The sequence below is a fragment of the Mastacembelus armatus genome, chromosome 6, assembly GCF_900324485.2.
Source record: "Mastacembelus armatus chromosome 6, fMasArm1.2, whole genome shotgun sequence".
Taxonomy (NCBI): Eukaryota; Metazoa; Chordata; class Actinopteri; order Synbranchiformes; family Mastacembelidae; genus Mastacembelus; species Mastacembelus armatus.
The window spans coordinates 23,573,915-23,600,639 of record NC_046638.1 but is presented as its reverse complement, the minus strand read 5'-3'; the positions used below and the strand labels follow the sequence as shown (position 1 = coordinate 23,600,639).

At 40.1% G+C, this 26,725-nt stretch overlaps 2 protein-coding genes across 4 annotated transcripts; one reads left to right on the top strand and one right to left on the bottom strand.

Moving 5' to 3' along the window:
• The first annotated feature begins 2,620 nt into the window (after positions 1–2,620).
• On the top strand, positions 2,621–11,015 carry LOC113133185 (ubiquitin-conjugating enzyme E2 H-like). Of its 2 annotated transcripts, none has more exons than XM_026311805.2 (7): positions 2,621–2,889; positions 5,905–5,981; positions 6,295–6,369; positions 6,518–6,557; positions 6,800–6,852; positions 7,843–7,971; positions 8,708–11,015. In XM_026311805.2, the coding sequence occupies exons 1-7, from the start codon at positions 2,837–2,839 to the stop codon at positions 8,830–8,832; spliced, it is 552 nt and encodes a 183-aa protein (XP_026167590.1). In that variant the 5' UTR covers positions 2,621–2,836; the 3' UTR covers positions 8,833–11,015. The 2 variants fall into 2 exon arrangements, with proteins under 2 accessions (XP_026167590.1, XP_026167591.1); XM_026311806.2 differs by lacking the exon at positions 2,621–2,889 and adding an exon at positions 2,952–4,031.
• A 7,117-nt stretch (positions 11,016–18,132) lies between these two features.
• Positions 18,133–25,062, bottom strand: LOC113132881 (S-adenosylhomocysteine hydrolase-like protein 1). Of its 2 annotated transcripts, XM_026311273.1 has the most exons (17): positions 24,752–25,062; positions 22,843–22,951; positions 22,378–22,515; positions 21,278–21,378; positions 20,941–21,043; positions 20,767–20,861; positions 20,151–20,257; positions 19,939–20,055; positions 19,796–19,859; positions 19,613–19,701; positions 19,444–19,514; positions 19,246–19,340; positions 19,027–19,125; positions 18,793–18,861; positions 18,574–18,652; positions 18,350–18,470; positions 18,133–18,245 (listed from the first exon to the last, which is right to left on the bottom strand). In XM_026311273.1, exons 1-17 carry the CDS (start codon positions 25,031–25,033, stop codon positions 18,239–18,241), a joined length of 1,746 nt encoding a protein of 581 aa, XP_026167058.1. In that variant the 5' UTR covers positions 25,034–25,062; the 3' UTR covers positions 18,133–18,238. The 2 variants fall into 2 exon arrangements, with proteins under 2 accessions (XP_026167058.1, XP_026167059.1); XM_026311274.1 differs by lacking the exon at positions 18,133–18,245 and having other exon boundaries at positions 18,346–18,470.
• Positions 25,063–26,725: the final 1,663 nt, after the last annotated feature.

The following is a 26,725-nucleotide window of genomic DNA, read 5'->3' as shown; positions in this document are numbered from 1 at the left end:
GTGGTTAATCCTTCACTAACCTCACTGATACCCAGTGGTGGAAACAAAATCTGAGCCTCAGCTAGGGCTCAGCTCTGAGCCTCACCCCTTCCTCTTTTAATGCATCCAGTTCAAATAACAGAATACAATTTTTAAGGTAATCAGAAATTCTGCCTATGACCCGTTTTTTAACCCTAATTACCTCGTAAAACCTTCTCTGCGGTTTTGAAATATTTTGAACATTATTTGTCTTGTTTATTCAATTCTAAGCAGAAGCCAACCTACTCATGCCCCTTACTGTCTTTAGTCTAGATCTAGCTTTAGTCTAAGTTTCCTTATTGCTTTGTAACCTGATTTTATTTTGTAATGGCGTGACAACTCAACTCTTCAGCATTAGAGCAGTACCATGTTTAGAGACAATATTTTTGTTCACCTTCCTGCAGGAGTGGACTAAACTCTGTGCACGTTTCAGAGAAAGAAAAAGCCTCTGAAAGGCACTGTTATTGTTTTAGATCCCCAAAAAAATAGTCCGTCAAACTATTTTGCAAGCTAATTCGTCTGCACATTATTATTTTGATTATTCAATTGATCTGTTTATTGATGCTGACAGAAAAGCAGCAAATTCTCACATGTAACAAGTTGGAACAAATGAACATTTGGCATTTCTGCCAGAAACAAATTAGCTGAATACTTCATTGATTGTGATTGATATAATAATTAACTATAGATTAGTTACACTAAAAACACACAACAGGACGTGTACATACTATTTATATAGTTATGTTCATATTTACCATTTAAGATGCATGTTGTCTGTTCAGAGCCTATAGCAGTTTGCTCTCCTAACTTGTTTCTGTTTCTGCACAACTGCCCACTATTCAATTCAATTCAATTCAAGCTCAATGCACCGATGGTCCTCGGGCTGTCTAGGCCTATAGCAACATAACTAAGCGATGGTTCAGTGTTACCTGAAGACAGCCCTAAGTATACGCTTTGTCAAAGAGGAAGGTTTTAAGTCTAGCCTTAAAAGTACAGAGAGTGTCTGCCTTAGTGACTAATGTTTTTACAGGGTACACCATGTTCCTCAACAAATTTCCTTCTGCACTGCAACTTCACTTGTCCAGGTGGCAAAAATGTTAACCAAAGCTTTACAGTGATCATTTGTCAGCAGAAAGACTCATCTCCTCAGCGGCTCAGTGAACGTAACATTACCTCTCCAAATATTTTCTCAACAGGCTGACTGCAAGTAGAAAAGGAAACCAGTCCTTGAAACGTCATTGACAGTCAGAACAAAGAGCTGCAGTTGTGTTAATGAGATTAAAAAGGAGATGTGTTGTCTAGTTCCATCCTGATAGATTTCTAGAGGGCCGCACGTGAGACCATCTCATCTAAAGGGATTAGCATGATTGGGCGATGCCTTTTTGTTTGTTAATGCATGATGAGATTAAAATGGATAACAAAATGACTGTGCTTTAAATGATGTTGCCAAGGCGTGTTTTAACCTGCAGTGTAGGACGGGTTAAACAGTCCAGTAAGGCAGACTACTTTCTTATCACAAATCAATATGAGTACCAATCAATCTGCCAGTAAAGATCTGAAAACACACATGGGTAGATTTGTAAGAGCAAATCTCAGTGTAAGTAATGACACAATTGTGAATGTAATCGCTATATTGTGCATGCAATAGCAACTGTGTAGATTTAATAAAACTTCCTTTGCTTGCTAGGTAGTTTTAACCAGATCAAACTGACTGTTACACATCCATCTCAATGTCCATACTGGTCATCATTATTATTATCTGTGGTTTTCTGTTCACATGTAGTCTGGTGATACTTTTGTTTTGCCTTTCTTGAAAATGTGGAATATGCCTGGTGTCGTCTCTTCCACTGCAACTATCAAACAGTGTGCATGGAAGGATGGGTCTCTGTGAAGTCAGTGCACTGGCCTTTGCACTGTATTTGACAGATATTAAGCAAGTATTGTAAAACAACAATCCTTTTAAGAAAAGCTAATGTGTGTAATCACTAAGATTTTGCATTAGTTAATTTTGTTTAGACTCTTTCCAGTTTATTTTACTACATTATATTATTAACAGTAATAATATAATAATTATTATATAATTATATAATCATTTTCCAGTAAAGGCCACCTTAACAGAACATTAAAGTGAACTTTATTGCCAGACTGTTTAAATAGAGTACATTAGTTTAATCTGGGTATAGCCTATCAATTAAAGTGTCAAGTATATTGTAACCTTGTGGTCAGTTGAGCAATGGTTATTCTGCACTAAAATATTTACCAAAATGATATGTGGCTGAGACCGCTCATTATTCCAGGCTATCATTCATGGACATGGAAAATAACTTTGGCCTCATGTGCTTGTTATAGCCTTTCAATAAGCTAATTTCATCATAGATCCAGGCATAATAGAGCAGCGGACACTTCATTTTGACCACTATATGAGCAGCCTCAGGTAAAACAAACCAGAAGTACATTTTTCTGTGTGAACCTCCAGCCATGCAGAAACGTCTGCGGCAGCAGCAGCAGCAGTCATAATTCATTTTTATGACTATGCACCGCCGGTGTCGGTGTGTTCTTTGGAGCGTATGTCTATGCCAGGCTCCTCCTCTCGTCGGTCTGGTCTGGAGGTGGATGCCAGAGTCTTGAGGACTGAGCTGGTTACACACGCTGAGACCAGGACGAGTCAGCGATGTTGCAGCGAGGATCCAGTTTGTGGACACAGTGGGGAGGCTGCTGATACCGCCCTGACGGGGGTTTGTAGGTATTTTCTAGCGGAGAGGTCGAGGTAGCCCAGTCGCAGCAGTATTTTTAGATCACTTCTGAAGGGAACACAAAAATGTCGTCTCCAAGTCCGGGCAAGAGGCGAATGGATACCGACGTGGTGAAACTGTATCCTTTCCAGAACATAAACAAGCCAAGAAATCCAACAAACACGTCTCGTTGTTGTGATCATTATCAGCTTATTGATTACCCGGTGTTGTAATCAATCCTGTGGTGATGTACGTTGTGTGTCCGCTGCCTGTGTGACGTTAACGTGTTCGTGGAAAATGTGTAAACACTTAGCGGCTACTTGTGTTTGTCAGACGCTAGCTAGCTCGCCGTTGAGTTAGCAGCACGGCTAGGGAGCTAGCCTCACACATTTAGACCAGCTCCAGCCTCATGTGGGCGAATTAAGGAGCTGGTTTTAGCAAGTTAGGTCGCTCAGACTTCAGCTCTGCATGGCTTGTTTGTGTCCCCCGAGAAGCAGCAGCGGAATCTGTCGCAACGTAACGTAACGCAAAGCTAGCCGCGTTAGCTAGCGTCAAGTTAGCATTCCGGACTGACAGCATAATAATGTGAAGGATTTGGTGAAAAGACACGTTTATTTCCTCAGGATTTGTCTAGTGAGGTTCAGTAGCAGGCTGTTTGTTATGGTCCCATCAACAGAGAACTAATACGGTCTGACGTGTTAGACATATTATAAAGGCAGAGGCTAACTGTGGAGAAACTACTTTCACATTTTATACTTTATTTAAATTGATGACCGTACAGATACACATGTAACTGTAAAATAACAATCATTTTGTTACTAATAGTAAACAAGTCACGTTTAGGGAGTTTCTCAAATTATAATGTGAAATATATAAAGGTGAAATATACTTTTATCTTTAATTATGCTAAAAGCAAAAAAAAGCGAGCTAATATGTTTTGTCCTTTTCACTTATTTTTCACTAACATCACTGTCTTTGAGATTAAATGTCTTTAATGCTCTGACAGCTGACTGGTGTAGTCTAGTTGCTCATTATCTGTAGTCGCCGTGTAAACTTTGCATGAAAGGTTTTCTGACAGCGTGAGCTGAATTGTTTTGTTTTTGTCCTGCAGCTGGAGGCTGCAATCTGATTGGTCAGCCTGTTACCATCCGGAATATGGGAGAGGGCGGGGCTTCACATACAGCTGATCGGGGGAACAACAAGCGTGCTGTCCGGGGCGCATGCGGGGATGGGGGCTGGGAGCACCCAGTCCATGGCAGGGACTGGGCTGAACGCCATGAGGTTGAACACCCTGTTTTCACCTTAACAGAGTCCTTAGGAAAGACAGAGATTGTGCTGAGCTGTTTGTTAGTTGACTCATTGATTGAAAATGCACCATCGACAATTTTAATAATTAAGTAATTTATCAAGCAAAAATGGGATAACATCCGAAGTTTTAAGCTTTTCTGGTTTGCTAGTCATTGTCTTCTTGATCAAACAAAACTGATCGTCTAAAGTTTAATCATGGGCGCTAAAATTGTTATGAGGCTTTTACGCAATTTTCTATGAATTAAAAAAATAACATTTTAATTGAGAATTAAAATAATAGTAGTTGTCCTGCTTCTTTTAACATACATATTGTCTTTTATATTTATATATATAGATAGATATATATATCTATCTATATATATAGATATATGAGTGTGTGTGTGGCTTGGAGCCATCAGTTCTTGCTTTTGTGCATCCTAAAATCACTCACTCAGTCTATCATCATTTAGTTTGCTGTAGGTCACTATGTGCTATATAAATGTGCAGATTAATTGTACTAATGGGATTAGAGGTGATATTGTAACAACTGAATTTACAGATGGGTAAAAAACCTGTTAATCAGCCCGTTTACATGCATACCAAAAATCCAATCATTATCAATATATTGATTTCTGGAGTTATCTGATTATTCTAGTGATCATGTAAATACCATAATGCGATAAGGCTTTATCAGATAATGGTAATGAGGAAAACCTTTTTTCATAGAAGGATAATAGTGTTAAATCCCAGTGTGCTGTTAGTCTTTGTCAGAGTGAAGGTTTTCCCTTGTGTACTTATATCAGTCTTGAGTGAGTATATGCTTGGGTTTCCATGGATAACCCTAAGGGAAAGGCATGATAGAGATGCACATTTTCACCGCACCAGTCTGAATCTATAACAGGTTTTATTTATAGGACCCATTGCCTCAGACCACATTTAGAGCCTCTCTGTATTCTTGGATTGTAAACCTTTTTCTGTTGAGAGACTGAGATTTTTCAACCCTCTTGTAGATGTTTAGTTATTTTGCTGCCTGACAGTTATGTAATCAAGTTATTTTAGCGTTATTATTTGTTTGACTAAATTAGCATCCTGATGTTACTTTGGTTAGTTTGCTGGGAACACGATGACAGTAGGATCTATGGTGGGATGATGAAACAGGGTGTAACAGCTTCTTTGTGTGTTTTTGGTGTGTTGTGTTTTTCTCCATCTGTCATTGTGTCAGTCTCAGTTGCTGGCTAAATACACCCGACCTTTCTGCGTTACTGTCAGACAGTTGACTCAGTCTCATGTGTCTTTCTGTCACTGCACACTATGATTGTGACACATCCTCCCGCTCGAGTCACATTTTATCTTCTCCAGCTGCAGTTTACCTGCCAAAAATGATGATTTCCTATACAGCTTAGACAGCATATTTACATTTAATACACCTTATAGTGCTTGGCACTTGTGCTGTCAGAATTGACTCCTTTTTGAGTATTTTCTGATTTTTATCAAGAAATGCATTCTGGATCTGTGCAATAGAAAGAGTTGTCTTTAAATTCCAGCACTGAATAAAAGTTTCTATTACCAATTCAAATACCATTTTATTCTGCCCGGAGGTTGTTTTGTTGATAAGAAAAGTTGTTGTCTTAACACTGGCCACCACTTTATCAATCTCACTGCTACGGCTCATGATATTGATCCTATGTTTGATCTCTGCCCAGACCAGTTCACAGAATGAGGCAGTTTAGTGAACCCAGCATTTAGATTCAGCAGCCCAGCCTGTTTTTGATGAGGTTCTCTCAAAAATATATTTAGTGCTGTTTGAATTATGTGCCTCTCATGTTGGTCGTGTTTTGGGTGTGTCTTTTCCTTAATCAAATGTCAGCATCGAGAGCAAGCATGAGGTCACCATCCTCAGTGGACTCAATGAATTTGTGGTCAAATTCCACGGACCTCCCGGAAGTAAGGGCTTATTCAGCACTGTTTTAATGTTTCTTGTATGTTAAACCATTTATATAAAGCAATATTTTGAGATTTTGTTAAGTGTTTGCTCACTTTCCATTAGATGAAAAGATTGGTCCCTATGTTAAATATGAAGCTACGGCAGCAGCCACCTAGCTTAGCAGAGCTTCATGGTGTTGATCTCTTCTAACGCTTGGCAAGAAAGAGAATATGCATATTTTCTAAAATGTTTGACAGTTACTTTAGCAGCAATGCTCTTTTGTTGGCCACTGGTAAAATGATGGATATGTTTGTCTTGATTTGATTTGTTCAGCGCCATATGAAGGAGGTGTGTGGAAGGTTCGGGTGGACCTGCCAGATAAATATCCCTTCAAATCACCATCCATAGGTATGAATTCAAATGCTGTATTCAATCTTAAAATATTAATTATTAATACATAAATACTATAACCAGAAGCACTGAAAATCTCTCTGCCCATCATTCTTCTTATTGAGCAGTACTGTTGAACATCAGAGTGACTTCTATTTTCTTACAGGATTCATGAATAAAATCTTTCATCCCAACATTGATGAAGCGTAAGTAAGAGAGTTTTTTATGTCAGTCTGTAATGGTTGTTGACAACAGCCTGACAGCTACCTACAAATATTTTCATTAGTGTTGCCTACAGCATACCGTCATGTTCCGCATATAGGAAATGATTCATGCTGTCGAGGCAACGTTGATGTTTTTTCTTGGTCCGACTTTGCGTCCTTGTTTGCTTTGACAACCTCAGCTGGGCGCTTGTATGAGTCGTGTGTTGTGTTTTGTCTTTTTTCAGGTCAGGAACTGTGTGTTTAGATGTCATTAACCAGACATGGACAGCTCTCTACGGTAGGTCACATAAAAGAAGACAGTGTGAGAAGCTTACACCTCTACACTGCAGTTTCAGGCAGAGATTCTCAGTTTAATCAGATTAACAGTGGTAACTGTAGCTTGTCATGCATTGAGGCTGAGAGGACCTGAGGCTGTTTTCTTACTTTGTTTCTGTTGTTCGAGTGTTACGATAAACATAAAACTCATTGTTTTATTACTTTTGTATTAGTGTTGTCTACATTTTGATATACACTTATGTCCACCAGATTTATTAACACATAGTTCACTTGATCAAGTTGTTAGTAATGACTGAATTATTTCAATAGGTTGTGACTGTTTCATAAAGATGTTATGCAGCATGTGAACTTCATGGAACAGGGTACATATATAAAAGCATATTTATAGAGAGAGTAATTGTATCATAGCTGAGACAACAAGTGCATTTGTTCTTCAGCTTGCCTTTAAACCACAGCTTTTTTGTTTTTAGACATGTATGTGAAAACATCCTGGCAAGTGTTTGTGTGTAGGTGGTGTGACATCGGTGTGACGAGTACTTTGCACAGATAATAAGCTTTAGTTGTGGTGACTTACAGTGCCAACATTTGAACAAATGGAAGAGTGCATTCAGTAACCTTGATGATGGAGCTGACTGAAGTAGCTTTATAACTTATAGTTAAGAATTTTATGAAAGCCCCAGAGCAGAACAGACAGATGTTCCTTGTAACTTTGTGACCTTTTTCTACAAACTGTATAATTTTCAGACAGAATGATGGTTTCTATAAACCAGCCGTTTCACCTTAACTCCCTTTATGTGGGCCTGAGAATAGACAGATATATTTGTGCCAGATCTGTTCCTGTATTTGAATCAGTGTTTTGTTTTTGTTTTTTTAAATGATCTTTAGTGGACACATGATGGAACGACTGTATCGGAGTAATGAGAACCCATCCATGTCACAGGTTCTAGATTTGTTCTCTATTGTGACTAATCTTTCTTCCCACATCCACCAGACCTCACGAACATCTTTGAGTCGTTCCTCCCTCAGCTGCTTGCCTACCCTAACCCCATCGATCCTCTGAACGGGGATGCAGCTGCCATGTACCTGCACCGACCGGAGGATTATAAACACAAGATCAAAGGTAATACATTGGTGTCTTACGCTGAAAATCTCAAACTGTGGATAAGATGTTGAGTTAAAAAAAAACAAAAAACCAAATTGGTAGTGTAGGATGTTTCTTCTGGTATTTCTAAACTGGGGGAAAATAAGATTTTAACTACATTTCCAAAATTTGCAGCATAAATGAATTATCCCTTGTTTCATCCAATAATGCTTTGCAAACATTAGATGTTTTTTCACCAAAATAGAATGTTGGTGTTGCTTACTTTTCTGCTAGGTGACAAAACCTGTTTTAGAAGAAGTCCAGTCAAACTGGGGATGATGGAAAAAGATGTTAAATGTGATAAAAATGTGACATTTGTGTCATGTGAGGAACACTACGTCTCTTCATTGGTCCACATGGGTCTGATGTTTTTGCAAGTAACATGTTTTGTCTGTCAGAGTTTGATAAGTTTCCAGTGCACTTTACTGCATTTTATTTTTATTAATACACAATTTTTACCAACAACCAAGCTGAAAATGATATTTGATGATGTGATGAAAATGATATAGCTGAGTTTTATTTAGCACAAACTCAAAATGCAGTACATAAAAGCAGGTGGGTGGAAACATATTTTCTATCACTTGTTCTCCATGGGCACGTTACAGTTGCTCAGACGTGGTGGACAGGTTAGGTGCTGTTTGAATCTGTTGAGCTTTATTGCTGCCAACTCACTGACCTACTTATTGCACAGTCAGCACTCTCCCTCCTTTTTCAGAGTACATCCAGAAGTACGCCACGGAGGAGGCTCTAAAGGAACAGGAGGAGGGAGGAGGTGACTCTTCTTCCGAGAGCTCCATGTCAGACTTTTCAGAGGACGAGGCTCAGGACATGGAGTTGTAGTGAAGGGGGAGATCTGCCTGCTTCACGTGACAGGCTGTCATTTTACTGAAGAGCAGAAACTCAGTACTATATTCATATTTAAACAAGACAATTTTTTACAGCCACACAAGGATTTTTATTGCTACACAAGGATTTGCAGTATGATATTGCAGAATATTAAACCTTATTTAGGAATACGTGACACCTGCCCTTTCTCCCTCCTCGTCACCCCAGCACATCGTGTTAAGTTCAGTGTATCATTCATTTCCATGGTCTATAGTGGATTCAAGGTTTCCCACTGCACGACTGAGTCTAAACTGAGCAGTGAGACCAGTGAAGGAGGAAGGAGGACATCATCCTAATAAAACTAGACTGTTTACACTCAGTTTCATATTTGAACCCACAAGCAACATCTCACCAACTTTTCTGTTTTCCAGTCTGTATTCAATATGTTACTGCATCAACAGGCGTCTTTTCACACCAACAGAAGCCTGCAGGATGACAATCTACTATTACTGAGCGGTCTGAGCTTCATTTCAGAGGCATGTGGGTTCCATTGTTTTCCTGTAAACTGTCACCTTTTTTTTTTTGACACACAATCATCACTTATGAGGAGCTGAAGACTACAGTGCAGTCATATGCTCATCGTAGACAGACTGGTGTGGCTGCAGACAGCCCCGCCCTCTGTGCGGACCTGCCGATGCACACTGTAAAACAACCAATGCATCAACTGTGACGGCGGCACAGCACATCTGTGTTTGTGCATGCCTGTGGGCATGCATGAATGTAATGCAGGAGAATCATGGTGTGTTTGACACCCTGTGTTGTAATGACCCCTAATGCTCAGCAAAAGTGGAGGAGAGGGTCCCCAGTCCTGACCCATCTCACCTTTAGCACCTTCCTCCTCCTCCTCTCCGTTTTAGGAAAGTGTTTGTCATTCTCTGAGTATCTTTGTATGTCGTGGCATGACACAGAAGTAAAGTTTGTGTAGGACTTTGTGGAGCTGTAGACATGAAGCAGGCTGTAAGCCAGATGGGGTTTAGTGGGGATTATCCAGGTTCTTGTTGAATTGTTGAACTTCTTAACTTTGCCTATTGCTTGTGTTGAACTATAATAGGTGTTTGACTTGCGTAGGGATAGTTAGTTTTTTTTGCGGGTGGTGAATCCTATCATAATGTATGGTTTAATGCTTATATAACACACTAGTTTAATGACTAATTGTCCTGTAAAGATGAGGAGAATTAACACATCTTTGTCTGTGGGATGACTCTTTGTTGAAGCAAAGATATGTTACTCCCTTGCACTCCCTTCTTATGCAAATGTGTCCATCAACGTCATCTACATTATTAGACAGAAGTGCTCTTTGTTTCAACCATTCATCACTGCTATATTTACTTTTGCCACACAATTGATGGCCTGTTGTTTTCGAAAATGGCGGGACCAAAACCTTATGGATCTATAAATGTAGTTTCATGCATACCCCGAAACATAGGAGATCCTCCTCAGAATCGATTTAGAGATAAAGAGTTTAACCTGAGGTTAGAAGGAGAAGATAAATGGATGAATGTTCCTGGAAGTGCAAAACTCTTGAAATGCCAACTCATTTGATTTAAAACTTAAATGTGGGCACAGGTTTCTTCTTTTTTGCCTTTGGTCATCATCTTCAGTGGGCGAATTTTGTTCATGTGCCTGTTACCAGAGAAGTTACACTTTACTGTTGAATTTCTAATTTTATAAAAATAATATCAGAATCTCTTTCATGGTGTCTTGCCAAAAGGGTTTATCTTCGTTTGAGAATAATATAGGTTAAAAAATAGTTGCCATAGTTTTTGACATGGCATTAAAACTGTATTTGTTAAATAGGGCATTTAAAATGACTTTAATAAGCCTTGGCAACCAAATATATATCTTAAGACATGATGTCACAGCCAATTGTCGTTTCCAGCAAAAACAAAACACTGTCCAGTTTTGTTGTTTGTCATCATCTGGATTCACCAGTGCATTGTGTATTTTTTTTTCTTTATGAAACACATATATTTGATGCCTATAATTTGTTTGAATGTTTTTATTTTTGTGTTTTAAGCCCCATCTCCAGGATACAAGTTGCGATATCCCTAATTTTTTTAAAGGCAAAAAATGATTAAATGTGCTTCCCTTGTAACTTGAAGAAAGAAATGAACTACAATAAATATATATGCACTATGTTAGTATTATGCTGGTTTGTGACAGTGTCAGATTACCACAGCTGTTGAAGTAAGAAATGATTTTGTGCCTTTTCTTTTTAAATGTCAGTTTTTTTCAGATTCCCCGACTTGTTCAACCTGATTTTCTTATGACTGGTCACATAATGAATTTTAAGTCGTGTGGGGACTAAATTACTTTATTCTGGTGAAAGTCTCTGTCCTCTGTCCACTAGATGGCAGACATATCAGTCTGTCTTGCAAACTGGTTTTCATAAGGAGGAGGAAAAACAGTTTTAGATAACTCTTTATAAGCTTTATTTTAGCACAGAGACTTAAAACACCAACAGATGACATCTAGTTGCCAAGAATCACATCTTGAGGAAATTAACACTTTTAAAAATGTCATTAACACATTTCTAATTAAAAAGAAAGCCACAGCTCCACTTTATGGGTTGTTTATCTCTGGATTGTTTCTGTCTTACAGAATTGCTAGATGGTGGATCCTCTTAAATAAGTCAATGAATGAATGAAAAGCTTGCACAGACCTGGTGTGTGTTGAGATATTGGGCTTCACTTTGACAGACACAGGCTGACAATAATGATCATATGAAATATTCATAGTTGCGTGGCCACACAGCCTCTTTCTTTCAGGTTTCCTGTTTCAACATCAGCATTTGGCTGCAGGGTAATGCCATGCTCAGTAACGCAGATCAAGCTTTTGTTGACTAATTATTTTCACCAGACGTTATATTATTATTATAACTAAGACGCCATAACTTTTGCATGCTGTTTATTCTTATGATTTTTATGACTTTGTTTTAGATCTGTCCATACAGCACATTTGAACAGACTGCTTCATTTATTATTTGTGCTCTTAAAGTAACTTTACTGGGGTATAAATTGCAAAGACAAACCTTTACCAGTTTTAATATTAAAACTATAACTGATAATAACCACTGGTGGTTACTGAAGTAAAAATATAGTAAAGTATATAGTGCTATATTGTGGAAATACTCCACTACAAGTAGAAGTACTGAATTTAAATACTATTCATCAGCAAAATGCACATAAAATGGTCATTTAAAGGAAAAGTATTTAAAAAGGTGTATTTACCTTTGTTCAATTTGAAGTAAGTTATTTTATAAACTGTGGATAACAGCGCATCATTTATTAAAAGATGTCAAGTGTTTAATAAAACTATGGCCTACAAGAGGCAAATGTAGTACAGTAAATATTGTATAATATTGCATTTCCAATATAGTGGATTTAAAGTATAAAGTTGCATAAAATACAAATCTACTCCAGTAAAGTAGAAATATCTCATGTAGGAACGGTACCAAGGCCAATAACGGAGTGAAAGGAGTAATGATGCTTTTCATAGGTAATGAAGATTTTTAAGTCCTGTCTGGTGAGTGAAGTTACTTCAGAGTAAGGAGAGCAGCAGGAGAAGCAGCGCTGCTCACAGGGTGACGGGATGTGCTGCCCGGCTGCGCCTCCTTCATAATGTATGGAGGGGACAAAGGCTGCGCGGGTGGATTTCAGTGTCAACTTTGAAAGAGCCGTAACCCAAACCTGTCCTGTCCCGCTCGGACGGACTCACGGCAGCTGAAAACATGATACCTCTTCTTCCCAATTCAATCTGTCTAATAATCACCGACAGCAGGTAAGTGAGCCCCTGAGCCTGAGTGTCCGTATATAACGAGGAGTAGAGGTGGCCTGCGCTTGGAGAAACTTTCAGTTCCGTGCAGGGATGAGGGAGAGCGGAGCTTCAGGTCTGGCTGTAGCAGGATGCCACACCCGTGGATGCTGGTAGGTCTGGAGTCTGTTACCAAACATCAGGGTTTTAATATAAAGCATGCAAAGTTGAGCAGTGAAAACTAGAGTTTAACCATTTTTTGTCTCACATATTCTAATTCTTCACTGGCAGCTGACTGCTTTTCTTCAGGATGTTATAGTGCCACCTTTTAATTTAATGATTGATTTCCTCCGTTTTCCTCAGGTTTTGTTTGAAGTAAACAGTGAAGTACACGGGTAGCATTCATATAACAAAAATCCCAATGTCCATCATCATCGCCACTGCAGTGCGCTTCCTGTGCGTTAAAGGCGCAGAGGAAATGTGCTGTAGGCCCGCATATTGAGGCGGCAGAAGGAGAGGGAGGAGGGCGGCGTGGAATAAGATGCTTACAAACTAATTACCTGTGCACTAGAAAATCCCTGGCCATACAGCCCAAACAAAGCCGGATATGGAGAGTAAACTGTGGACTAGCGGGCTGGAAAGGCAACTAATAAAAAGTCAGTTTTCTTCAACTCAGTTCATTCAGATGAAAGACCATCACTTTCATACTGGCTGTGTGAAATGTCCTACTCCTGGATGCTTTGGATGCTTGGCTTTAAAGAAGAGGTCTTTTATGCGCATTAAGGATGTAGGATCTACTTTTTAAGGTAAGAAGCATTGCATATAAAAAAACGCAGGCCTCTGCAATACCAGGGACAGAATCCTGCACAACCCTCTGATAAATGCATGCTTTCCCTATCCAAGAATGACGAGGTTTCCATTCAAATGTTATCATCAGTAGTGCATGTGGAATTTAAAAAGTGAACATTTATGGCAGCTGAGGTGATCATAGGCAAACACAAAGATATAATAGTTTATCCTTAAAAACTGAATTCATGCTTTTGTTTTAGAAAAAAATAGTGCAGCTTTCATCATGTAAAAATGTGTGGACTTTCTTTCATTCAAACTAAAGGAGATTACACAACGTGTAGCTGGTTCATCCTGCACCAGTCTTGACCATCATGGATCAGATTTTGTAGGACATGATTATATTCTATGAGAAACAAGGAGGAGAAACTGAAGTCATGCAACTCAGTCCAACAGTATCTGATTTGTGTTTATGCTCTTTCTCTCTCTCTCTCTCTTTCTCTCTCTCAAGCTTTTTACTCTATTGATCTCTCCCGGAAACAGCAAGATGAGCCCTGCTTTGGGACCCATTTGGAGCGTCTCAAAAATCACTTAGCACATCATTCCCTACAGCCAGAATCAATCTAAGCAGCAGACCAGTTCCTACACCAGGATCAACGTGGAGCTCATGGAGGCTGGAAATGTCCCAAAATCCTAAACCCAACAGTAATTCATTAGTAGCTTTTAGATCACAATGACTCCAGCCCTGTATGTGAAGTAAGACATTGTCTGCTCATTTCCGTCCTGCACTCGACTGTTAAAACAAGACTCTTCAAAATTAAGATGAGCAGACAGACAAAAAAGTAGGACCCAAGCATGAAGCAGCACACAGGATGTTAAAATTCAGAGATGTCAGTCAGTCCTCTGTTTTCATTACTGTGGCGTCACACTCATATCTCCTCCTGTTCTGTGTATGGCACTGGTAGAATTCACTGTCAGAGCACACTATCAGTGAATTACCATAGGGCCATAAACAGAGCAGAGACAGAACCACACTGCCTGCCCTGGTTCTGGCTCAGCTTTAAATCCCAACCCAGCAGACGGAGCTGCTCTTCGGCAGGTGTCGTTTCTAAAATGTTTCTTCTTTGCCCATTTTGGCACTAGCACATTTTTGCTTTGTTTCTAATTGTTTGGGCAATCATGTGTAGTGCCAATATAGGACAAGACAGACACTCAGCTGTTCATAATAATCTGGTATCTCCTGTGTTTGTCTTTGTGAGAGAGAACCATACAGACAGAGGAGAGGGAGGCTCGTGAAGGATGGGCTATGGATCTGATCGATTGCATCGTCCCTCTCAGATATCACTGGTTGCCATGGAGGCTCATGCTTTATCTCTGAGACGCTGTCTCATGTAGCTTGAATGCCAGTTGTCACCCAGATCTGGTGGTGGTGACCGGTGCACTCTCCCACAGTGTTTGGCAATGGTAGAACTCACTCTGGTGGGCTGGAAAGATCCGGTGGTTCTAGACTTGCCAACAACTGACCGAGAGCTTTTACCAAACCACCCTGCAGTATTCTAGCACTAATCACAGAAAGGGGATGAATTTATGCCATTTAATCCATCCTGAGTGGTGTTACAAACTGGTTCGGGTGGCAGGTGTTAGCTCAAACGCTGGGTGTGTGAGTGACTGCAGGCGGAGCAGTAAGGGGTTAAAACTGACCATTCCCCCTGAGCGTTCCTGCAGTCTCAGAACATCATGGAACCTCTGCAAAAATGCAGCAGGTGTGTTGATTCCAACAGGAAAACCTGGGAACAAACCGCTGAGAACTACAAGTGCACCGAGTGTGTTGGTTAGAAAAACATGCAGATTGTGACTCCTCTTCGACCTGCCTCTTTCCTCCCTCAGGGTCATCCTGGCCACTAGTGATAACAACATCAAACCCTGAGTGGAATAGTGGACCTCAAACACTTAAGGTATGAGCCAAGGGAGATTTTTGACTATTGGGCCATAACCCCTGAATCCATGCAAAGGCCATAAAGCACCAAATTGACTATCACATGCCCTGATTAATAAATCAATCATGTCTGTGAAAGCAGCAGATGAAGACCTGTGTTTGTAAAGAGTCAGTGCTGGTGTTCGCTCAGTTTATGGTGCAGCTGGATCTTGGTTGGTCACAGGGTCTTAGGTCTTAGGTTATGAAGATAACAGACTCTTTAGTAAATGTATGATTAGAAACTTCTTAGCATTTGTCAAACCTACAGGGTGTGTGTAGAGATTGTACACAGTAAATCATGCTAAATTCAGATTGTTTACAGAGTGAAAATTCTTAACCCTGACTGTTTTAGGTCAAATCACAATAAAAGGGAAAATTACACAGATTAGTTTATTAGTCCCACTCTTCGTGAGGTGCTGATCAGTTTTTGTTGAAACTGAGACATTTTACTTATTCATCTTAGGAGATAAAAGTCACAGAAAACATATTTTTACTGGCAAATAAATGTAGCAAGACAATTAGTCAAAAAAGGAGCTGCATGAGTGAAATCAGACATTTTACATTAAAGTTTCCAAAGAAGTTCATGCTCAGGGAAAATTACAGTAAAGTACGTGCACAGACCTGCATGTTGACTTTGTCTTTGGGTTTTAAATATTTCAGTCACTCTCACAAGTGTTATGGCTTTCTTGAATTAAGTGTAACGGTGTTGAAAAATGTTTTTCAAGTCTTTGAGAACTTCAAGACAGGAATTACAAGAGTAGGTATGAAGTTTAATAAAATTTGGAGAAAAAAGTGATGGCCAGGAGAAAAACAGAAAGGAAGGACAACGGAGGCTGAGATGGAAAAATGATGATCATTTGTCTCCAAACATTAGTCATATTCAGACAAGGACAAAATAAATGACTGTGTGTGAGCAGTTGGACCAATCAGCAGCTGATTGGTTCATTGTACGAATGCTGTGAGAGTCCAGTCTGACCAGAGGGTTTGAGGGTAAGTGGTGAGAGGAAGGAGGGAGGCCGACACGCCGACAGCTGGACGAGTAATTAGACCATGTAGTGAAGCAGAGAAGGCATCAAATCTGTTTAGGAAGAATCCCTAACAGGGAGGAGGCACACACACACACATTAACCCCTCTGTGAATATGGGACACTGGTAAAACAGGAGAGTGAGTGATGTCATTACATTAGATTGGGGGTGGAAGTTAATGGATCTTCTCATTAATCTCTTCCACTAATGGCTGTTTAATTGCCTCAACTGAATGATTGAATATAACCAGGTCACATGTCTGTTACAATAAAGGTATTTAATCTCAACGGCAAGGTGAATGTCAGTATAAATGGGATTAGTTCCCAGCACAGAAAACAGAAAGAGACTGTCGAACCTGCAGGTCACAATCATCTTCAAACACTGAGGATTAATTCATTTATTGTCACAGGGAATGAAAGTTTGATGTAAAATATTAAAAAGCATGTTTAGTTGTCAGAACAAGGAATGAAAAGGAGGAGGGACTGAATGCATAGTAGTCCTGCAGATTTAGTGACTCCCCTTTAGTTTCCTGCCCTACAGAAACAAGCGTATTGGTTCAACCAGGATCTTCAACCAGGTCATGTCTTGGTAAATGAAGACCCAGAGGGAGACTCTGGATTACAGTAATCCAGGGACAGGAGAGTATTTTTAGGACTTTGCGATCAGACAGTCAGGATGCAATAACTGAGAAAAACATAACTGTCATATGATGAGCTGCATTTTCACAGAACAGGCTTAATTACGTGGCAGGAATCAATGCTGACGGCTCATTCTGCAAGTAAAGCTTCACTGAGTATCAGAGGATTTTATTTTTTAACTGATATGAAAAACAACTTGATTCTAAAACTACATGGGACACGTCTGTATACATCAAGCTCATCAGCAATTTAACTCAATTAAACCAAATGTTGAGCTTCAATTCAACTCAGTGACAGGAAGTGACCAAAATACATTTGTGACATTATGAACCAAATGAAATAACGTAGATTATTTTAATATATAGACATGTAAAGGCAAATCTGTCTGAGACAACATACATGTCAAAACAGGAAAGAGATTAACAAGCTCTTGTACCTACAACCTGAAAGTTCACAAAAAGATGAGAATAAAAACTGGTGACCTTTTCAATTACATGTTCAGATTCTTTTAATCCTTTCCAAAAATGAAGTAACCACCTGCAGACTAATGAAGGCTGCACGATTTCTCATTCAAAACGTTTAAACTGCATCTACAGTTTTATTTCAGGGCTCAAAAAACAAAACTTAGCTGTTATTGTGTGTGAGTGTGAAGTTTATTATTGAAACACGCATGACAAACAATAGTCCCCTCACCCCCTTGGCTCAGCAACACATCAGATATCAAACAGCAACAGATCATCAGCTCACTGTCTTTGAGTTGATTTACAAGTTCATCTGTTCACATTTTATAAGACTGTGGATTAGACTATTACAGGCTTCAGCTGGGCAATGATTTAAATTAGGATCACAGGGCATGAGACATTAGAAACTGTTCCTCCCTCACCGATAATCAGCAGATGTTATAACTTATTTCAACTCACAACCTACACATGGTCAGTTAAAATATATGTTTTTCAAGCCTGCTCCATTAAATAAATAGCATTGCTTATTATTTCAAATTTCAAATGTTAAATTTCAAATTTATTATTTTAAATCCTATCAACAAACCAAGTGAAGTGACTGAACTATTTGAGTCAATTTAGAAAAGCACAGCATTGTGTCTCAGTGACTGTCAGACTGTAGAGGGCGACAGAGCTCTGTCTGCAGGAGCATAAGAGGAAGCACATCCGAGAAGTTTACAGGCTCAATACCTGTAATAGTTAATAGTTAGTTAATAATGTGCTTTCATAAATAGATACATACAGCATAAATATATATATGTGTGTGCATATAGTTTGTATGTGCTGGTGTTCACCTGTAGTAGTGAGGTTTGAAGGGCCCGTGTTTGCTTATGCCCAGGTACTTGGCCTGATCGTCTGTCAGCTCGGTGAGATGAGCATCAAACATTAGTAGGTGGAGACCGGCCACAAATTCATCTGAAGATATCAACATATGGGGTTTATCACTTTTGGATTGGGTTTTGGCTGTACCGATAAGAAGAATGACAGGGAAAATGTTTGTTTGAAAATGAGGACTTGCCCATGTTCTTTGGCAGCAGGTACACGTCCTGTTTGTATCGTCCCTCTGGAGCGTTGTACAGCTCTATGAGAGCCAGTGCCTGACACATGAAAAGCTCTGTCAACATAGCAAGAAGTGACTGCCACTAGCTGTTACTCTGTTATACCTTTAGACAACATTACCTAATTATTTCCCACTGCGTTTTGTTAAATAAATGTCTCAAATAAATCACATAAAAACCTGAGTCGTGGCCGTGATAGAGAGGACCAATGAAGGTACTGTGGAGCAGCTCAGGTTCAGCAAATGACCCTGAGATACAGGTCAAAAACACAAAGAGCTTCTCATTAGAATAACACAGGTCCTTTCAAGGTGATCAGGTATATTTAACACTAAATGTGTTTCTGTATATTATGACTTGGTAGGTTGTATCATAATAACACAATAACAACAACTGGAGTAATAAAATGTCATCACCTCAGCCAGCAGGATGAGTCTCTTGCCATTAGGCCAAATAACATGGTCCACCTGAGGCCTCACACGCTTCCACGTCAACTCTGCTGTCCGCAGACTCACCTGACAAGCAAGATTTTACACACACTAACATACAGGTGTACAGTGTACACAGGTCTATACACACACAATAAGACATGTATTAACACACAGTCTGTTGTTATTATTATTATTATATGTTACCAAGTCTATCTCCATGTTGGAGTGGCCCATGTTGCACACTATGCAGCCATTTTTCAATCTGTCCAAATGTTCCCTTCTCACCACGTTTTTATTGCCTGCACAAAAATGAAAACTGAATAAAACCTGATCAAAATATTAACTGTGCAGTCTGTTCTTATGAAATTCTTATTAAGGGGGTTCATTTTGCCCGCAAGTTACCTGTGCAAGTGATGACTATGTCTACCTGTCTGACCACTTCACCCAGTGTCATCACTCTGAAGCCATCCATGCTAGGAGCAGTAAGGGACAGCACAATGGGGTTAAAATCTTTATGTCTGGTTTAAGAGGAAGGAAACTGGCGTCACATCAGTACTCAGTCCTTTCATACCAAGCCTGAAGTGCACATATCGGATCCACTTCTGTTACGTATACAACAGCACCCAGCGCCTTCAGGGCAGCACAGCAACCTTTGCCCACCTGTAGGAAGAAAGAGAGTTGGTAGAGTTTCTGAAAGGGAACAATTCTCACATATGTTACACAGACGAAATGATTCTAAACTTCATTCACTAACCTCACCGTAGCCACACACCACCACCTGTTTTCCTCCAAACAGGACATCAGTGGTTCTCTTCAACCTAAGAGAGGAGCTCAGCACAGTCAGGCTGTGCCACACCAACATTTTCACCTATTTACCATCACAGTATAATTCATTACCCATCCACTATGGACTCCTTGGAGCAGTAAAGGTCGTCAAATTTCTGCTTGGTCACAGAGTCATTAACGTTCATAGCAGGAGCATAAAGTCTTCCTGCCTTTGACAGCTGGTACAATCTGAAACACACAGCCAGGTAAAATACGTGTGAGCCTTTAAAAAAACGACTTCTGAACTTAGGGGGAGAATCAGTCAAGTCTTGTGTGAAACTGACCGATGGACACCTGTAACACTTTCCTCCACGATGCCTCTGATGTTCTCAAACAGGCTCGGGTATTTCTTAGAGATCCAGTGGGTCAGGCGGCCTCCATCATCCAGAATCTGACAAATAAACACCCCATCACAACCACTGGACTGGAAATCAAACACACCCAGCATAGTAAAGTACATTTTCAGTGGATCAAATTGATTTGCTGAGAGTTTGTTGCCTAATAAAAAAAAGCTAAGCTTTGGGGTTTTGTTGGTCACAAAGGTTAAATTTGAACATGAACAATATGAGTTTCAAAAAATTTCAAGGCAGTTACAGAAATATGAGTCAGATTCTTTGTCTGATGCAAAACAGATAAATAGACTCTGATTAATATTAAACTACTTTATTCATACCAACCTGGGAAATTCCCCTCTGCGCGCGCGCGCGCACACACACACACACACACACACACGCACAGGGCGGTGGGCAGCCTGAGGGGCAGTTTGGGCTTGACCTCGGTCGTGGTATTGAAGGTGGAGAGAGCGCTGGCTATTCACTCCACTCTATTTTTCATCTCTGTATTCTGAGATGCTCTGTGACAAACGTTATTAATGTTCATGTTCAATGGACTCTTCTGTACCATGTTGGGTTGCCAGGTCTCCGCACCGACACATCGGTCGATACACCACCAAAACTCGTCCTCTGACTGTCTCCTCCACGCAAACACCGCGATACCTGAGAGGGACCAAGATATAAAGAGCATGTGATGATCACAAGAGGAAGCGTATGAGCAGGACACTACGGACGCTCGTACCTCCTTCAGCCAAAGCAGCAGCCACATTGTTCTGAGTGGAGAACATGTTACAGGCTGTCCAGCGACACTTAGCCCCCAGCTTAGACAACGTCTCAATCAAGACCTGCAGGATGTGAAAAACAAATAAAATAATAATAAAAATACATAACAGTCAACATGACGTCTGCTGGACGTCTGTCAGTGTGTGCCACCCTATAAATCTCTAGGTTGTTTTAAAACAAAAAAAAAAACAATTACGCTGAAGTAGAAAAATATCAGTGACCATCATTAATCATGAATTTAGTTTAAATAATGAGCCATAACCAGACTTTTTAGTTAGTGTGTGTGTTGGACTGACCGCTGTCCATGCAGTGATGTGTGTGCAGCCCACTACTTTGGCTCCAGCTAGAGGTTTCTCCCTCCCAGCTTTTTCCCTCAGGACCATGAGCGCTGGCATTTCTAAAGATCACAGACACCATAAGTGTGTTCGTGCTCGTCCAATCAGTGACTCTACCTGTGCGTCTGTGGCGCTAACTGGCGGGCTATAAAGGTACCTCTCTCTTCCTCGTCCCCCTTTCTACCTCTTGCATTTCCGGGTTCCTTTGTGTGTGCGCTCGTTTTGTCTTTTGTTTTGTTTTGTTTTCTGTTTTGTTTGTTTTTCTAGAGCCGCTCCGAGTCTTGGAGGGCACCCTAAGTCGTACCTTAAGGTGCACCCTAAGGCGCACTGATGCTTTGTTTTGTTTTCTTCTGTTAAGACATAAGCCCCGTGTCGGCTGAACTGGTCTTTCTGTCTATGTTTACGGGAAAAGCTCCTGATCTGCTTCTGTAACCCTTTTGCTTTAGTTGTCCACAGACTCAGGGTCAATTTTCTATCAGAATCAAAGGAAGGTGTATGTGACGTTTTAAGGGTTGTTCTATTGTCGTACATTGGTGTGTGAGCTGTCAGTATAATGAGACAAATTTGTTAAATGAAAATTGTGAAAATAAATAAACTGAAAATGTATAAATAGAAAAAAATGGAACCTCGCTCACCTGCACCTCACTGAACTGAACTAGTTCGCCTTATTTATATATATATATATATATATATATATATAACATTTCATTCTCTAGGTCAGTGGTCTCCAACTCTGGTCCTCAACAGCTACTGTCCTGCTTATTTTCCAGATATCCCAGCCCTACCCACTGCTGATTGCCTGGATCAGAAGGGCAGGGATAGTTGGAAAAGGACAGTAGCTCTCGAGGACCAGGGTTCGAGACCACTACTCTAGGTGAACTTCCCGGGGTTGTTGGAGTTTTTCTGCTTTTCAGTTAAGCACCGAATTAATATCTCCCCTCAAGCACACACGTTTTAAATGTATGGCTTGATTTTTTCTTTTGCCTTCCACAGGGTCTCATTTTCTGGGTGCTACATACTGTAAATAACATACACTTTGTTTGCAGACACGTTGACTTTACCTTGCTCTGCCATCTCAATTTCTCTACGTCCATAATCGGCATGTTTGATGTTTCTGATGCAGAAGTCAGAAAGGCCTTTGGACGTTCTTTGAGGTGTGTCTCTGGGAGAAACCTCAACCTCAGAGCTGTCATCACACACTATAACAGAGAAATAAGACACCAGCTAGAAAAACTAAACTCTGTCTGAAGAAATATTTTAATATAGAGACACAAGAGCTGTGGGAAACCTTGAAAGTTATGTATTAGCTAGAGATTTCCAGTCTATATTGTTGTTTCTGACTCAGGTGAGGCTTTTCTGTGAAGTCCATATAAACTCTGGCGTGACTTAATTAATAAAGACACTTAATTCTTCAGTCTTTTTAATGAAGGTGAAGCCTTAGAAATATGCTGGGATCAGTATTTCGATTTCACAGGCATGTGATCAGACTTAAGAGTGTGTGTACATGTGTTTTCACGTGTTCACACCTGAACTGCAGCTGTCGGTAGATGACTGTGAGAAGGACTGAGACAGAGAGGGGTGACCAGTCCTGGGGTGTTTGTTGAATTCTTGTTTCTGGTCACCAAACTGTATTTGCTGAGGAGTGAAAACACAAATACACAGAATAAACATGATCATAAATAGTGTGTGTGTCAGGTCACAGGCATAAAGTTTAATCGACTTCCTGTTTGAAACCCAAACCTGATTTATAATAATACTCAAATTGGCACATCAGCACCATACTTCACATCAGTGTCACAGCCAGATCATAAATGTACTTATTTTCTGACTCATCCCTCTCCCACCATCCAATGTGGCTAAAGGCCACTGCTGCCATGTCACTCCCACTTAGCCATACTCACTTTCTAGATACTGCCTGAGATTTAAGTCCAGCTAAAAACAAACTCACTACAGGCTAAGTGAGGACTCCTCCTACATCCCCTGTTTTTGTAAAGGGATTTTTCTGCTTTTATTCTTTTTCTAATCCATGTGTACTGGCACACATACAACTAGACACACCCTTGAAAGTTATTTTAATGATTACAAATCTCTCCTATTATTTAAATTAATGGAGCAGTGAGCCTTAATGTATAAAAATCTCTCCTTGACTAACCATTTGTACATTGATTTGTAGCTTAAAATAGCCAAAATTACTTATTCCCTTTTGTGTCCACTGCCCTTAGTTTCAGTAAAGCCCAAGAAAATTTCCAAGTTGTTAAAACAGGTATAACTGTTTAGTTCTTAACATTTCCTCTGGGATTCCCATTAAAACCGTTTTGTTACTTTAGTTTAAATACAGTTTAGTTTAGTTTAGTTACAGTTTTTACTTTTCCCCACAGAACTGACTCATCTCCTCTCAAAAACAAACTGAGGAGTCATGAAGAGAGTAACTGCACTTCCAAAACAAAGGCAAATACCTTGATGGAGAGGGCCTGCACTGCCTCCCCGTCCTTCGCTTTAGGCTTGTTCACTAAGTTGTACATTTTCTTCATGCTGGCAACACGCTACTACAGTTAGAGTCAGAAACACTGCAGAGCTACAAGTTGATGCTGCTGGACTGGTCACGGTGTGTACAATGGTAGCTCACCCCCACCCTATATACAGGCCCAAGTAACAACTAGTACTGAGAAAAGGAAGTGGAGTATTTGTGAGACTAAAGAGAGAAGAACAGTGGAAAAATACAGAGGTGCAGTCTAGAGAAAAGGGAGGTGTGAGTCAAGTGTTACTTGCAACCAGAGATGAATGTGAGAAATAACAGAAAGAACCATCTGCTCTAAGGTATACCTTAAATAAATAAGAGACATTGTGTATTCATGGTCATCGTTTGTTAGTGAGAGAAAAAATCACAAGGTTTATAGTTACGTTCAGGACTGTGAGAGAGAGGGAACAGCTTAGGTTTCTTCTAATCAGACAATGGATCTAAGATTGTCCACTAAAGGGGCACTTCACTGTTTCTACACATGCTGATCAGTTTACCCATTATGGAAAGTACTTTACAGTAAAAACATGTTGTCAATGATGGGAAATGTAGGATTCAGTGTTTCTGAAGCTTCACTTTTACTAGAACATTTTATTTATAACTGCACCCCTATAACACCGGCTAACTCAGATGGACTGACCAAAATCAGAGGACTGGTCTTCCATGTACTCTTCCTCCTTGTCAAAAGACATAAGTGCTAACCACAGACTCTGGTGTGTTATATTAGTAGTGACTACGTCAGCCTGGAGTCTGAGGCCAGTTAGAAAAGTGTGATGGGTCAAACACTGAAATACTGATAGACGCCTGTTTATTGTAACTACAATCATTAAACCACCTGAGTATATGCAGATTCCTGCTTGTACTTTATATAATGTCATAATGTGGACAAGTTGGACACATTCGATGTTGTTGCTCACCATGTCATTCTCCTGGTACTCAGTAACCAGCTTTCCAGGCTTTGCCCTGACTTGGTCCCGACCAGGAGACGTCCATCTTCTCTCAGCTGCTTTTAGCATCTGCAGCAGTTTTGGGCTGCATTTTACTGTGTGAGCTTTGGTGCTTTCCTCTGTGGTAGGAGAAGCGTCCTCCCGTGCCTCTCGATTCAGCACAGCCTCGTCCTCCACATTCGGCTCTGGATAGTTATCAGGGAGGGACAAGTCCTCCCAGGAGGATTCTGTCTGGTCCCTTTCCTCTGCCATGACTCCACTGGCAGCCAGCGAAGTGAGTTAGATTCTTGCTCAGGTGATCTGACAGTGGAACCATACCCTGCCCGCATACACCTGATATTTCCTCCATTGAAGCAGCAGTTCATTGGTTACTTGATGTAAAGTAGATAATTAGTCCTGCAGTGTGTACAGGGTAAACACTGACATGAGAACTGCTTTTTGAAACTGAATGAAATCTAACCTGGAAATGTAGGAATCTCAGTGCTGTAAATGTCAGTGTGTGCCCTGCTTTCTTTAGTACTTGATGTCTGACTTGTTTATGCTGAAATGAAGTGTTTACACTCCAAACTTCAGGCATTTTGTTTGTTGTGTTTAAGGATTTCGGTTCAGTTCTGAATCCACATATTGAATTCAAATTTGTTTGAATCCCTCATTGACTTTAAGACATTTTTAGTTGTATAAAATAAATGTACTTTATTTGAGAGCAACAAAACATATTCAGGACACTTTGTTTAAGTTAACTAGTCATTTTAATAGTGATAATAACACAAATACCAGACTCATATGATACTAAAGTACTGAACTATCAAACTCAAACCATGGACATCCTGCTGTGCTGAAGGTTTGCAGGACCTTCGCCACAAACCTTACCTGTGCTGTCTTTCTGAAATGCACAAAGAGGTGACGCGCAGACCGAGGATTAGATTATAAACAAACAGGCAGGATGTTTACATTAAACTCCATCAGCATCAATAGTGGCCTCATCAACAATACTAGGTTTGAAGACAAGCCATCCGGGGCAAGAAAAAAGAAATAGCTGATCCCAGTGTCCACAGATAGATCATCATTCACAGCACAGTTAATAAACTAAACTTTTATATGGTTATATAAATATACATCTATGGTAAGAAATTGTTAAGAGGATAAATTCACAGTTTTTCAAGTCAGGTGCCCTCATAAACACTCAAAGGGCTTTTGCTTGCAGACCTTTCTCTCAGGTTTCCCCTGTAGTTTTTCCTACCCCACTTCCCATCTGTTTTTCTAATGTGTTAGGGAACAAAGGCTAAAATGCCCCAGAAAATATCTCAAAGAAAAATATTCCCTTGCTTTTCCACCAGTGTCCAAGTGAGGCATGATTTCTGTTCCACTAGGGGGCGTAACAGTTCCACTGCCATCCAGAGAAGTTTCCCACAGTGAGACAGGACACCAATCCTGAAAATCCTGTGCAAAAAAGGAAAGAACATTTCTTTCTGTTCTGTCTGACATGAACCAGTAGAGGCAGCTCAGGGAGGGAAGGTAAAAATGCATCTAGTCTCCCTATTCTTGCCAGATCTTTCTCTGATCTTCATCCCTGTTCAGTGAAGCAATTTCAAACTCTGGTGTTAAATTGGGAGGTGTGTGAAATGTCCCTGTTAGTGCTCAGTGAGGTGTTCACTGGGACATTTTGACTTGTTGTGGACAGATATATCTTTTGGGTAAATTATAAATCTCATATTAATATTCAGTTGTTATTTTTCCTGATTTGGCATGAATTGTCTTTGACAGCATCACATTTTACTTTCCTCTACACCTGCAGCACATATGTAGTTAATGCTATTCAATCATGCCTTTGTCAGAGCTCAGCAGTGGATAAACTCAGGGTCCACAGCTCACAGTCATTTGTCATTCAGTCTTTTTTATGTATTAACTAAATTACTATTAATAGCCTTGTTCTTCTTTGACCTG

Excerpts from the sequence above, each read along its gene's own strand:
- LOC113133185 (XM_026311805.2), top strand. The coding sequence starts at position 2,837 with ATGTCGTCTCCAAGTCCGGGCAAGAGGCGAATGGATACCGACGTGGTG. Across the intron at positions 6,370-6,517 it reads CTTCAAATCACCATCCATAG|GATTCATGAATAAAATCTTT; the intron begins GTATGAATTCAA and ends ATTTTCTTACAG. Across the intron at positions 6,853-7,842 it reads GACATGGACAGCTCTCTACG|ACCTCACGAACATCTTTGAG; the intron begins GTAGGTCACATA and ends CACATCCACCAG.
- LOC113132881 (XM_026311273.1), bottom strand. The coding sequence starts at position 25,033 with ATGGCAGAGGAAAGGGACCAGACAGAATCCTCCTGGGAGGACTTGTCC. Across the intron at positions 20,258-20,766 it reads AGACCTGGCAACCCAACATG|ATTCTGGATGATGGAGGCCG; the intron begins GTACAGAAGAGT and ends TTTATTTGTCAG. Across the intron at positions 18,471-18,573 it reads CCTGCTGCCAAAGAACATGG|ATGAATTTGTGGCCGGTCTC; the intron begins GCAAGTCCTCAT and ends TGATATCTTCAG.